Genomic DNA, 15000 nt, shown 5'->3' with positions numbered 1-15000 from the left:
CTCTCTCTCTCTCTCTCTCTCTCTCTCTCTCTCTCTCTCTCTCTCTCTGTCTCTCTCTGTCTCTCTCTGTCTCTCTCTGTCTCTGTCTCTCTCTCTCTCTCTCTCTGATTTTTGTACTGGCCGAGGAGGCTGAAATATTCAGGACAGAGGTTTTGGGTGACAGAATATTAGATTTGTTTTCCTAGGGCTTAATTGACTCAATGTTGAAGCTGTCAGGTGCGATTATACTCTTTGCTGCATTCGAATAGTGCGACGCAAAGCGTGCACATTTATTTTTAGGAGACTGTTGTCTGCGTCCTCTGCATTTCTCCTTTCTTATCCCTACCCATCTCACTATTAAGTTGTTCTGGCTGGTGTTTGCTTCATGTAGCTTTCTTTGATGGTCTCTACCATTTAATTAATGATGCAGTGATCTAAGCAGCATTGTTCTATCACAGTGAGGATGTCAGTGTTTTAAGCAATCTTATGTAAGAATATATGCACAATGATAATCGAGCATTTGCCTTTGTTGAACCTTGTCAATCCCTGCTGAAGTTGTAATAGTTTGGCCATTTTGTTAGAACCAGTGTAGAGCCATATTGAACATTAACCTTTTCACACAAAGTGCTAGGCTTTAAGATTTCAAGGAAGTGGACAGAGTTTATTGAATTTAACCAAATGCAGAAACGGGAAGGCTGTTAAGTGTTCTCATTAGTTTGAATTTAAGACTTGATTAAAGTGAAAGGATCTTTTCTGCCACATGAGGAAGCCAAGTAACGCGAGTGGGTTGAATTCCCTGTTCAAATCTAAATTTCATTATGTGGCTCAATTTGTAATAGTACTTGTTCTCAATTTAGAAAAGGTCAGTTAAAAATTATGCTTTGTATTCATCAGATTTTTTTTTGTTTCCTCTCCCCAAAAGTGAATGTGAGTGAGATCTATAGTGTTGCTAACGTGCACAAAGTCTTTTTTTTTATCCTTTTAAATTTGCACTGCTCAGCATATGTAACACTATTTTTCCATATAATAAAATTTCACCATGTATCAGAAGATATGTCATTTTATAAACTGTTTTCTGGAGCACAGGGTTCCAGGTGGTTTGGCTATAGATTTCTCATCTTCTCTGTGCTGCAGAATACATAGTACACAAACTGGTGATGCATTGACGCATCCAATCTTCCTCTGCTGAGATTGATTGCCCCAGCTAGATATGAACCTTTGCATTTGTATTACAAAAATAAACTTGTGGATTTCTCTATATTTCCTCTTTTCAAATTCATCCCAGTCGTCTCAAGCTTTCATAGATTTCCAAAGCTAACAATTTCAAAGAAGCTTTCTTCTTCATACAAACTGAAAAAGGAACAAAAAAATGTCCAAAAGCAAACCCTGTATCTTTTGAAATGGACGCATGGTTAAACCCATAAACTGCAAGAATAAATAGTTTATACTTCACACTCTTTGTAAGGCAGTTGCTGACATTTGCACTGCCCATAGCCATTGATGATCACAAGTGCACCCTCCTCGTGACTGGGCTCATACTCATTATAGGGCACCTGTGTAGCCAGGTCCGCCATTGGCTGCCTCTGCTGGGTCCTCATCTGTCGCCGGTTCTGAATGGCCGTGCAATGGCGGATTCGCCTCAGAGTGGGAGGGCAGCATTTTCTTGATATGTACACTACAAAAATAATGAGAAAGAATGAAAACAACAGAGCCATGGTGCCAATGATGACCCTCTGGGTCAGCACTGTGTTGTCCATAGCAGAGTAGTCCTCTGTAACATCTGCCCCCTCCACCGTCATGGTAGTAGCAAGGGCAGTGCGTGGGGGTTGGGTGGTGGTGGTGGTAGTAGTGACAATCGTAAAGCTCCCAAAATCCTCTGCATAGAAGTCTTGCGTAGGGGTCTGCATATTTCCAAACAGGGAGCTTGTGATCTCAGGGAGCATGGCATCCGTGCTGGTACTGGTCAGTATGACCGGGGCCGAGAAATTTTGGCAAAGTTGGAACCCGTAAACAGCATCCAGTATTTCCTCGCCCTGTGCGTACTCAGGACTGTGGCAGAGGATAGAATGCTCCCATCGACCCTTAAAGGTGCTCAGCCAAGTGGCCAAATTGCAGATCCTTTTGGTACATTCCCAAAGGTTGCTCGACAACCCGATCGCAGTTAGGGACTTCCACATATCCATGGTTTGGGTATCGAGGTTGGTCAGTTTGTTGTTATCCAGCAGCAAGATCTTGAGGCTGGGCAAAGTCTCAAACACGTCGGGGGTGAGTACACGTATCTCGTTTCCAGTGAGATCCAGTTTCTCCAGAGTTGTCCATTTCCATTCCATGGTGCACGTTAAATTGTTGATCTTGTTCCACTGTAAATAAAGGAACTGCAGGGCAACCAGGCGAGGGAAATGCGCCAAGTTAATCTTGGTCAAGTGATTGTGTTCCAAATGGAGCTCCCGGAGCTTAATTAACCCGGCAAAGCCGTTCCGGGCCAGGCTTCGGAGCCGGTTGTTGCTCAGGCCAAGGTATTCCAGGCTCCGGCAGTCCCAGAAGGCTCGCACAGGTGTCGTGCGCAGGGAGTTTGACCGCAGGTGAAGGATCTGAAGTTTCCGGAGCCCGTGAAAGAGCTCTGGCTCCAGAGCCATCATCTGGTTGAAGGAGAGATCCAAGATCTGCAGGTTGATGAGGTGGATGAAGGTTGTGTTTGGCAGCTTGGTGATGCGGTTTGAGCTCAGGTTAAGGTCTTTGAGCTTGTAGAGCCCCTGGAAGGCATCCTCATGCACGGTGGTTATTTGGTTGTGGTCCAGATGAAGCCAAGTGAGCTGGGTGAAACCAAAGAACTGGTCTGAGCTGAGCTCGCTGATGCTGTTGTGTCTAAGCGAAAGTCCAAGGGCCCCTTTATCCACACCGTCTGGGGGCGCCAGGAGCCCCTGCGTGTCGCAGTAAAACTGCAGGTCTTCACATCGGCATTTCTGGGGGCAGGTTGTGCATGACACAGGAGGGAGGCACAGTAGCATGCTGATCACACAAAGTGCCGCTGGTGCTTGTCCCACCAATGGCCACCTTGAATGGAAACCTAGGTGGGTTTAAAGATAAGAAAATAAACCAGGGGGAGGGAAATCTAATCTCTGCAGTACACAGAATATTTTTTCCACTATAATACATGCGCTCTCTCTATATTTGTCAACAGGAAAAGCAATCTGCTTGTTGATCCAATAATTTTAAGAACATTTAAAATGACTGTTCAGTTAATTGCTAATTTTTTTTGATAGTTATGCTTAGGACATTAGAATGCAGGCATTTATCCATTTATGTGCTTGGACTGCAGTATTGCAAAATTTAGTTTATATTTGCAGGTGCTTTAGGTTTATAGTCCTTAAACATTTTCTTTCTTTTCTTATGATGACCCCCCCCCCCCCCCCAAACACACACACACACACACACACACACACACACACACACACACACACACACACACACACACACACACACACACACACAACTGAGCATGCCTTTATTTTCCTTTTATTTATTTTTAAGTAGTATTTTGATTGTAAGTAGCTTGTAATCCTGCTTTTTCCCCCTTTGCTGGAAATGACAAACCTATAAAAAAGGGGGAAAGCATTTTAAATATATAGATGTTTCTAGAGACCCTGACAGCCACTGTCTCTCTCTCCCCCCACCCCCCACCCTCTCCTATTCACTACATTGCCTATTCAGGTCCAGACTCTGTGAATAAAAGGGCTAACTTACCCATTCTTTTGTGTACATCGGAGGCTGCATTCAACTGTCTTTTTCTGCAGACTTTTGGAGCAGCCAGATGGAAGAGAAATCCAAAGGGAAAAAAACCTTTTGGGTAAATACAAGAGGAATCAAGCTCTTCAGAAATAAAGAACTGCTGAGCCCCCCCAGTTGAACCGAATTCAGGAATTCCATGTCCTGGGATGCTGTTTTCTCTTTTTAGGGGGCTCTGTCCTTTTTTCAGTCCTGCTATTCAATTTCCAGATTAAAAAGAGATGAGCATTGTTTGCCTTCCAAGAATCCTTAAATTTGAAGTTGATGATTTGCATCCAAAGCAGCACCGCTGATCAGATCCCTCCGTCCCTCTTTCCTTTTCCACCGCAATGATGTCAGCTCAATTGGTTAATTGAAGATCACGTATTCCTCTTTCAGTACTCAAGGTCCTTCATCCCTAACTTGTTGATGGCAGGCAGCGGCTGTACTTGCGACGGCAGTTCCATGTGGCTCTGCTGTGTTGTGTGGCGTTCTCTGCACCGAGGAAGGGAGATGCAGTGAGGGGAAAAGCAGAGGAGAGGAGCGGAGATGTTATTCTGTGCTTTTGTTGCAGCCACTCACTGCTACAGAGTGGTGGCAGGCTGGCGTCGATCATCAGTGCAGTTTCTCTCTCTCTCTCTCCCTCTCTCATGCGCGCTTTGGTTCGCTCCCTGGCTCGCTCACTTTCCGCCTTGCACACTTGCACAGTGCTTTGCCGTTTGATTCAAAGCACCCTCCCCCTCCCTTACTTTTTTTCCTCTTGTTCGTCACAGTCAGAATATTGATAACTGCAACGTGTTGCGGCAGTTCACAGCAGAAATGAACAATTACATTAAATCTCTTTTTCTCTTTCCTGTCTGCTCAGTTTGTTTTTGTATGTGCCTATGTACATGTATACGTGTTATAGTGCTTTTGTTTAGTTTTTGTTGGGTGCTTTACCTCTTTGTAGCTGTAAATTAAAACAAGCTATTTCAAATGATTTAGCTTGTGTTTTTACTTCAATTAAGTGTTGATGAATGAATTTATGATATAATTAAGTTGGCACAGGAAGCTGATGCTTAATTTGATATACGATGACTTGCAATCAGATTGGCCCTTCCCTTCTCTCTCCCTTTGGTTTGTTCAGGTCTTCTACACAAAACGCGTCACAAGCAAACCGACGTCAGAGACCTTTTATACTCCTGTCGATCTGCAGTGGTTGAGAGACGATCTGAATGCTGGACTTAATAGAGCATTCACACTGCATAGCCCCACAGGAGATTTCACTAAACATAAGACAAACACAACTTAGCTGTTGTCTGCATTTTTCTCAGTTCCTGTCATTTGGCTGATTTTTTTTTTCTTCATTTCGGTTTGCTGAACTTAATGTAATGGAAATCAAACTGTTCCTTTTTTAATGAAACAGCCTTTTTTTAATGACAGCCTATCAAGCTTACAGGCTAAATGTGGATGACCGTGAAAATGGATAATGTCTATTTAATTAATATTTTATCATTGTGTTTTGCTAACCTGCCACTGTGGCGAGTGGATTTCAAAAGTTGCTAGCCACTCAGCATGGCCGCATTTTTGACCGATACTATGGGGGAAAACTGACATGGTTATTTTTAATATCTCATAATTTGGCAGCAGGTATATTAGGCACTTTAAGACCTGATGCAAGTGTCATACATTTGCATTTTCTTTACTGTTAATGTTCATTTAAAATCCCACATATTTCCAAGTAAAACAAAATATTGAATAGAGGTTTTATTTTGGTGCACTGCCGCTCCATCCCACGCTCTTACAGACTGTACGGGTCTGATGTAGCAGATTGACTGTTGGAGGGGAGTGGCTAAAGGGTTTTTACACACAAATGGCACTTATCCTAATGTTTTTTTCACAAATGTGAGACCTTTGTTCGTCTTTGGGACACAAAGATATTTTTTGAAATTATAGAGCTTTCTGTCGCTTTATTTGGAGCTACATTACTTTCTAGGTCCAGAATAGTAGAATGGACATAATTTCATCCGTGTGACTCCAGTGGTTTAAACTCACTCAACTTAATTTACAAAAATATTTACCTGTACCCCTGTAGGGGGAGCACCATGATGCATGTGCATTGTTGACGCAGTTACATGGATGCTTTGTATATTAGAACATTTTATAACGAGTTTCCGTGAATACTTGTCAATACCGGCATTTTGACATTATTGTATGTGTATTTGACTGTTTAGTCGCAAAAATTATCTCGATTTAGTACTGAGAGGCGGCTAGTACTGAGAGGCGGCTCACACCCAAAGTGTGCGCACAAAGTCTGTGGGAATGAGTCAATATAAAGAGGTTTCATTATATAGAGAAACAAATGTTTTTGTTTGCTGACAAAGACATCATAGTCATTTTTTAAACATGTCTCCTTTATCCTTAAATGACGCCACTACAGCCACCAATGCACTACTTTTGTAACACATCCACTTTCAATACTTTAAAATAATTTTTGACGGCTGTCAAATCACCTGCTGTGAAAAATAATTCCTGTTATGCGTAATGGTTGGTCTGTTGTAGTTATTCTGTGATTTTTCTGCAGCCACTCACTGCTACTTTTTTTTCTTCTCCTTTGCACATGGTGAGTATAGGTTGAGCTAAAATTGCTTTTGTGCCATTGTAGCTACTGTGCTTATTTTGAACATCTGCGTTTCTTTTTTTGGGGTGGTCACTTTCTAAAATGACCTGGGCCATTTATTTTTTTTGTTTTGCATATGATTTATTTGTTTGTCATTTTTTTCTATAGGTCATATTACTTTTTTACAGATACTTTCTCTGTTGGTGTGTAATCTGCCCTTAAGAGATGTCTGGCAAGGAGGATTGTTTAAAAAAAGAAATTCCCCCACCGATCTGTGGGGAGATTTGTTCATGCTGCAAGCATGGTTTTACCTGACCATCTTTAACTATGTGTGAAAACACCATGTAAACTAGTGTAAGGAATCAAATGACTGCCCAATTAAAGGTGGGATAGGTAGGACTGATCTAAAACACTTTTGTCCAAATTTGTTTAAACTTTCTTTATATGTCAATACATAAATAAAATGTTAGTACTCTGAAAAGGAGAGTATAAAAATCGAGTGACTCTAGACTTTTTAATCTGCAATAAACACAGCATATTATTTTAGTTCGGGACGAAACAAATGATTGGCTTGGGCGACTGTCACTCTCTCTCGCTACCATTGCGACCACGGCTTTCGCTACAGGGTCTGCCCACATGCGCGCTCGTTTGATTTGAGCAGCTCAAGAGGCAAGAAACTTAGGCAAAATAATGGCAGAGAAAGAGCATTCAAAATTCACAGTGCAGGGTTTTACAGTCAGCGAAGGCAAACAATGCAAAAAAGGAAGACCGTACGAGAAAAGGCAATGCACAGAAAGTCTTTGGATAAACAAAGAAATCAAATGCGAGTAAATATCTGCGTGGCTTTTCAACGATGGTGAGAACTGAGGGACCTGAAAAACGACTCATTGCTGGCTGTATTTCTGCTATTTCTGAATTTAGCAAAATTTAACTTTACATAACAAAATGCATGTGTAAAAGCTAGTACACTGCATCCAGGAACTTTTTTTTTAGAACTAAGTTAGCTTTAGCTGCTACTAATCAGCAATGCTTTCATCATGGAAACTCTTACATGCAAAACACAGTATATGTTATGAATCTTACACGAAATTCATCTTCATTAGTATAACTGATGTTATTGGAAAAACATGCATCGATGCTACCTGTTTTCTTTGCCTTATAAATATAACTAGCTTGTTATCAAATCAAACAAAAATATCTTTTAAACTTTACCAGTATCGGTATTCTAGCTTGATAGTGAGTACTAAAAGACATCTTATTATATTCATACTGATGAAGTTAGATGTTTTATTACATGTGATTCAGACATGATGTCACTACATGCACACTGCTCGTCTGAGGTAAATAATGCGTCTTCCAGCTGAGCGGCCGGTGAGGCGCGTTCATGTGTTTTGGGGGCGTGGCTTTGGAAAGGGCCCAGAAGGGAGAAGGTGGAGTGAATGGAAATAATGAGCTGTCTGTAAAACGTGAGAGGTCTACAGACACTCAATTTTTATACTTTCTTTTTCAGAGTACTTACATTTTAATTATGTATTGATATATAAAGAAAGTTTAAACAAATTTGGGGAAAAAAAGTGTTTTAACCAATTCTTACCTATCCTACCTTTTAAGTGGTGCTGCTCAAAGCAAAATCAATATTAAGTGATCCAAGTCATTTCAACCTCTGGGGGAAACATGCGATCATATAGCTAATCCATCAAGTTTACTTAGGAATTCTGTGGATAATTGTTCCATTCACACTAATGTATGAAATTTTTGTTCAACTCAATGAGCAACTCACCTGAAGGTAGGAAATTTTGAATTGACATCCTCACATTACACACAAGAGTCTACGTTGTTCTGAAGTGCTTTCATCCGATCAGCACAAAATCAGGAGGGGATTAAAGCCGATGGCGTTCACTTGGCTCCAACCGTGTACCACCCAGTGAGGTGAGGGTAGATGGGGGCTGATCTGCCAGTGACACTGCCATATTTCATTGACTGTCATGCTTTTGTGCTTGTGCCCCTGTGACGGCCTTCCCTTAGGCATTTCCCTTTGCTGGAGATTTACTTACCCGCTGCACATGAGCAATTTGTCTGGGGCATGTGAGTGAGATTCGCTCTCCCACACTAGCCGACTTGACTGGGAGCGCTGGAGATGAAAACACCTTCTAAACCGTGGAAATTGCTCGGAGTTATCTCCGACATCAATTGCCTTTCATTGTGTTGGCTAACATGTGAACTCTACTTGACCAGATTTACTCTTCCTGCTTACCTTCCCCTGAACTTTTTCTATTGTTAAAAGCTGTCAGTTCTATCACATAATGGGTTTTATTTGAAGATGTAAGTGCCTTGCTTACATTTTAATCCTTGAATGTTGGGGCTGGAAGAATCGGACACCAGTTCAAAAGCATCTGTCGCTTTTTAACAAATTTTTAAGTGTGCCTTCCCCTCCATCCTTTTTTTGTGTTGTATTTGCACTGCAGGAAAGCTATTTGTGTCATGAATTATTTCACGGACTACTTAAGCCCAGCTCAAGAATGTGGCAGACAAAATCTCTGGATTTTTAAAATGAAAAATGTATCAGTGAAAGAATGTGGGCGGGTGCCTCCTGACAGTACCACAAGTCACGTTAGTCATATGAAACAATCACTTAATGGGGTAAAGGAATCAAACCCCCTACAAAGTTTTCAAGAATGAAATGAAATGTTTGCCACAGGGGGTTACAACCATTAAACTGACTCATGCAGTTTTACTTTTTTTCTCCCTCTGTGGATAATGCATCTTATCCATCATATCTTATAAGTTTGTCTTGTCCTTTCAGCTTTAAGCTCTAACTCCCACCTTTTCTTTTTCCCAGCGAGCCTGACTATAACGAGTTTAAATGAGACTCTCTAATTATATTTATATTGTTTTTTATCACAGGCTGGACATAAAGACAAGAGTGATGCCCTCAACATGGCCATCGACAGGATGACTAAGAAGACCCGTGACCTGCGCAGACAGGTCTGTTCACCATGAAACAGAGCTCAGATTCATATTTATTATGATTAAGTGTCAACAAGAACATTTTACGTCTTTTTTCATAATGGATCATGACTGTCCCTCTTTAGATGCATGCTCTGTTTACATTGCGTATTAAAAATGAATACACCAAGTCCAGGTGCTCTGAATGATCATACTCTAGCTAAGAATTTGTGTGTTTGTGTATTCATAATTTCAGCTGCGAAAAGCTGTGATGGACCACGTGTCGGACTCTTTTCTTGAGACCAATGTTCCACTGCTGGTATTGATTGAGGCTGCCAAAAATGGTAATGAAAAGGAGGTGAAGGAATATGCCCAAGTTTTCCGTGAGCACGCCAACAAACTGATTGAGGTAGGCACCTGTTTTCTGCTCTATAAAGTGCCAATTACTGTCCCTTGTCTATTGCGGATTTTAAATTCTGGAATTGTTTCAAAACAAATGATGGAACATTATTTGTACTCATCCAAACTAGCTATTATTTTTTCAACATGGCATCTCGAAGAGAACACACATGAACCATGATTGTAGGTCTGTTGTCTTTGGTTAACGCACTTTTTTGTTTATTGTTCATCACTCAGATAAGCCTTTCAGAGATTTAGTGTGGCCTAATTAGAAGAGGTAATTATGTTGAAATGCACAGCCCAGTCCTGACCCAAAGTTGTGTTTGTGCATGCAATGTAAAAGCTTTGAGTGACTGACTTGCTTTTTGTAGTAGTTGTAACTTGCATGAAACCAAGTGAGATGTTCTGCCACACAAGATTGAAATTAGAGTCAGGATAGACCGCCTAACTGATTTGTATCAGCATGTTTTTTTTAGCTTTCATATTTTAGAATGCTATGCTTTAAAGGGGAAAGAGTTTAGTATGCTGACAACATGCTTGAACGTGCTGCAGAGTAGTTGCATCTCTTAAATCATCCCCATCAAAGCATCACTTTTGTAACAAATTTGCAGCCTTCAACAGATTAAGACAATTACTGTCAGATTTTAAGTCACTTGCTGTGTGCGACTTTCATATTATTATGCATAATCTTTAGATTTTGCAAGGACTTAGTCATCCCAATAGTTTTGTGTAGGGCTGGGCGATATGGCCCAAAAAAATTATCACGATATGATTTTCCATATCAGTCAATATCGATAAATATCACGATAAATGTAAAATCTTTATTTCTTTAAAGTTTAAAGGCATATTTTTGCTCCTGCGTGAAAGATGTAGAAAACAGACAGTTAACTGTGGTTTTAAACTATCCTTTATTTTCAAAACATAACAAACACTTCCCAAACAGGTGAACAATTTATTAAAACTCAGGTAAATTTATTTAATAAAATCTTAACTGTAGTCAGCATTTTTTACTCTACACTATATATCAATAATATCATTATATATACTTAATTGTGTAAGTAGTAAAACGCTAAAAACGCAAACGGGCAAAAAAATGTGTTTTAAGTTATAAACATTTTGAGTCCCCCTCTCTTGCCTCATAGTGGATTGGTCCACTGTGCATCTCACACACACACACACACGCATGCATCTCACTGACTGACACACACACACCACACACACACACACACACACACACACACACACACACACACACACACACACACACACACACACACACACACACCTCACCGACAGTGGGCTGGTTGGGAGAGGAGAGAGAGTAGAAAGTTCATTATTTGTGGATCTCCAGTAAGGGCTGTCTATTTTATTCATTTTAAACATCGAATGAAAATATTTCTCTTTTGATACATGCGAAGCTGAGTCATTAATACATCACCAAAGACAAACAATTATGATAGCGATGTACAAGTCCGATGTTTTAGTGATTATAGTTTGGTAGCGTTAGCCTGTTGTCAGTCACCCTCTACAACTAACAAGGTGATAAGCCTGTGCATGAATGTAGTTAATATAGATTTGCCGCTGTGTTGGGCTCTGTTATATGGAGGAACTTCGAAGCAGGATCATTTAATAATTATATCCCGCGTGGTAACGTGAACCTAGTGTGATATGCAGTCCACATACGTCGCTCTGTTTTATGTCGGATAAAAATAGCTCCAAACCACTGAAGTTGAGCGAACTAACTTGTCAGTGATATCTTTGTCCTCCGAGCTGGTCGTGAGCGCTGCATTTTCTTCACTCTCTCTCATTTTTCTCGCTCCTTTTCACTCCGTTCCTCCAAGCCTGTCAGCCACTGACTGTAAACAACACTGCGTGCAGCACCCAGAAGCCTGCAATGCGCATGCGCAGAATTACGCATAGCGCATAAACATTATATCGCGAATTTATAGAACGGTTATCGTTTTATCCAGGAAAATTATATCGTGATAATTAGTTATCGTTTTATCGCCCAGCCCTAGTTTTGTGCAATAGTTTTAAAACTTTTGACCTTATTTGTTAGATCATAAGATATTTGTAGGATGCCCTGTTGACAGGCTGCGCCCTTCCATGAGCCTGAAAGGCCCTAATTATACCAGAATGCTAGATAATTTTGAGAATATATAGCTTTCTAAATGGCTAATTAAGAATGCTCTATGCCACCCACGAAGCAGAAGAAATGGAAACTGTCATTTCCGCAAGTAGTTAGTATATGCTTGAAGGAGAGAAACTTTCCATTCTGATTTTAACATGCAAGCTGATGTAAAAACAGAATACATTTTAACCGATAGCCAGCGCCATCACTATTTATGCAGGAATGCGACAGAAGTCTCTGTCATGACTGCTTGATCTGAGCAAGTTGTATTACAGCCTTTTTATCTTTTATGCTCCATATTTTTTGTGTCAAGTCTCAGACAGGAGTCAACAAACATATTTTATACCATGGGATAAATTAGGGTTGTGCCGATGGACGATATCATTGTCCATTGTGATGGCTGACTGAACTGCACTGAAGCGACAGTTTAAGATAAACTCAGACTTCAAACTTTTGTCTGGTTAATGTTTTTAAAGACACTTTGCCTTGGCCATAATGTCAAATAAGACGAAAGAATAAAGCTGATTCTGATAACGTATTTTTTACGTATTTACGTTAATTGTAAGGTGGTAATTTGAACTACATTAAAATCAAAATTGAATAGCTCCGTAACAGATTGCGAAAAGGTTATTACAATAAGGAAATTACATTATATAAAATATATAAATGTAAAGAGATATAGTAAAAATAAAAAAATGCTTAAGTGCACAACTCTTCTTAAGTGGAAGAAAGCTGTTTTCCCCCTCAAACACAAACTTATTTGAAAGTGTGGATGAGTCATTAGTTGGGTTATTAAAATAACAAAATAAAAGTTTAAATAGAATATAATATGTATGTAAAGAGATAGTAAAATGGACTCCCTGCCCCCCTCAAACGATATTGTCCATCGCAATGTTTTACTGTAAACATCGTCAACTGCCAATATAGGAGACATCGCCCAACCCTAGGACAAATGCAGCAAGGCTGCTGGGTTTACAATGCCGCAGCTGAGGAATCACTGCATTTGTATGGGCAGTCACAACTGTGAATCACATTTTAAGCTCAGCCAAAGAGTGAAACTCCTCAGAGCCCAAGGTTAAGTGCTGCCTCGGCGGGGGAAGTGCAAAACAGCTGCATATCCGGTGTCTTATTCGATGGTCTTCGAGAAATATGCATTGTTGTGTCTGTTTGTGGTGACCATATTCATGACCGATAAATAGGCCGCGTCTCTTGTGGCGTTTTATTTTCCAGATAGATGTTTTTCATGCAGAATCACTGGGGGTTTTAGATCTCATGCTCACATTGGCAGGGCCAGCGACAAGCTGACAGAAATGTTAGCTATCCTCATTAGTTTTTCAAATCTGTTCATCTTAGTCCCTGTGGTAACACGTCATCTACCGACATTTCAGACTGACCTCTCCCCACAGGGGGCAGGCCCTGCCCTCGTGTGACACGCTCGTACAGAGGAAGGACTGGTGAAGGAAATCAAAGTGAAGGGAAAAGGAGGGGTAATGAGTAAAAGCCTCAGTCTCACTGTGGGCTAAAGATAGTCAAAGCACCACACGTCTCCAATAGTCAAATCCTTATTCTTCTCTGCTGCTTTTCTCCCCCCTTCTTCTCTCTCTCTGTTTTTCATGCCTTGATTTGACACCAGTCAGTGGTCACACCATATGGATTCCAACCTTAATCCAAACACGGATTACATGAACAAAACATGGACTCATTTTGATAATTCCATTTGAGAGGCATTTATGAATGATTAGGGTTTGCATACTTTCCTCATTTTATGCAGAGGCAAGGTCTGCTTTTGTCCTTGCAAATGTTAAATGCAAGCTGTTATTTATTAATAACTGTGAATAATATAGGTATTTGAAGATATATGTTTTTAATTAAAAATAATCATTATACTTGTTACTTAATTGAACATGGGTGTCTGTATTGATTTTGCTTTCAAAAAAATAATCTAAAACATCCACAACTGTACCACTGTAACACACAGCTTCTCATGGGTTATTTCTTTAGTATAAAGCAAATTACTAATGCACGAAGCCCATATTTCAGCTGTGTAGGGGGTCAGCTGATGCTTGACCTTGTGTTGTCTGCTTTGTCTGGTAGAGGGTAGGTAGAGAGGATTTGAAATATGTAGGTTATGGGGGAAAAAATAACTGCATTGTCTGGAACAGCTGAAGCATCTCAGTCCTGGTTCGTATCCAATCTGTTGGCAAGGAAATGTATTCTTGTGCATCAGGGATTTTTCTTGCATTCATGTAGTTGCCTTCTGTTACAAAAGGAACAGTGGGTTGAAAACTATGCGCCATATATGGGATGTCCGATGGCTTTCATCACTGAGGACAGTCTTAAATTTTTGACAGGCAGTAAAGGCTTGCCTCGCAGCAAGAGATGGTTGAGGAGGGGAATTTAAGGCTCTCAAAATCACTAGCCCGACGTCCTGGGGCTAATGTGTTTTCCAGTTGGGCTACCAAAATGCTTTGATTTATGATGGGCAGCATTTATCTGCTGCAAATGCGACAGTGTTCCCCTCTGTCCCAAACACATATGCATATAATATGTTGTATATAGGTAGTTTACATGATTAAAAGTAAACTTAAAACTAAAGTTGATATGCCTCTAGTTTTAATCATTTAAACGCCTCTTTGTGCATTGTAAATGCTCTTATCAGTTAACATGGGTCCCAGAAAAAATACACGCTGCTTATGCTCTGCTAGCGTCTGTGTGTTGTGCGTGTTTTATATCCACCGATTGGGCGATCCAAGTACAAAACAATAAATAACATTTAAATTAATTGTGGGTGGATGAGAGAAGTCATTAGCTACTATGTTTGTTTGATAAATACAACTTTCATTTCAGATTTTTTTAAATTAATTGCTTATCAAAAAAAGAAAGGAAAAAACAAATACGGTTTTGTTTGCGGTTTTGATTTTGATTGATATTTCAAAGCCAAGTCCAATTTTCTACATCATAAAAGAAATAAAAATAATTCAGGGTAAATTCTTCTCAGGCTGCCAAAATCTCATGCCTCAGTGCCTGCCTAAAGGGCTACAAGGGATTTTGAAATTTTGCGAGCCCTGGAATTTATTTGAACCAATCTTAACTGCAATCTTGTCCATCAGTATGGTTTAACACAACTTTTATTATGCTGTTGAGCTTTTTGAAAAAGTAAAGAAAAAGAAATTGCTGAAAA

At 40.1% G+C, this 15000-nt stretch overlaps 2 protein-coding genes across 3 annotated transcripts in view; one reads left to right on the top strand and one right to left on the bottom strand.

Annotated features, from left to right (window-relative positions):
* The window catches only part of lrrtm2 (leucine rich repeat transmembrane neuronal 2), a 4453-nt gene extending 56 nt beyond the window's left edge, over positions 1-4397 (bottom strand). Inside the window, exons 1-2 of the mRNA XM_067457171.1 lie at positions 3724-4397; positions 1-3046 (exon numbers count right to left, since the gene is read on the bottom strand). The exon at positions 1-3046 is cut by the window's left edge and continues 56 nt beyond it. Coding sequence (XP_067313272.1) covers positions 1422-3046; positions 3724-3727 — 1629 coding nt within the window. The 5' untranslated portion in view covers positions 3728-4397 and the 3' untranslated portion in view covers positions 1-1421. The remainder of the gene's footprint in view (positions 3047-3723) is intronic.
* The window catches only part of ctnna1 (catenin (cadherin-associated protein), alpha 1), a 134599-nt gene that overhangs the window by 76964 nt on the left and 42635 nt on the right, over positions 1-15000 (top strand). For both annotated transcript variants that reach the window (XM_067457174.1, XM_067457173.1), the window contains exons 8-9: positions 9248-9328; positions 9546-9698. In XM_067457174.1, the coding sequence (XP_067313275.1) occupies positions 9248-9328; positions 9546-9698 (234 nt within the window). The remainder of the gene's footprint in view (positions 1-9247; positions 9329-9545; positions 9699-15000) is intronic.

The sequence above is a fragment of the Pseudorasbora parva genome, chromosome 11, assembly GCF_024679245.1.
Source record: "Pseudorasbora parva isolate DD20220531a chromosome 11, ASM2467924v1, whole genome shotgun sequence".
Classification (NCBI taxonomy): domain Eukaryota; kingdom Metazoa; phylum Chordata; class Actinopteri; order Cypriniformes; family Gobionidae; genus Pseudorasbora; species Pseudorasbora parva.
This window is presented reverse-complemented; position numbering and strand designations above follow the sequence as displayed.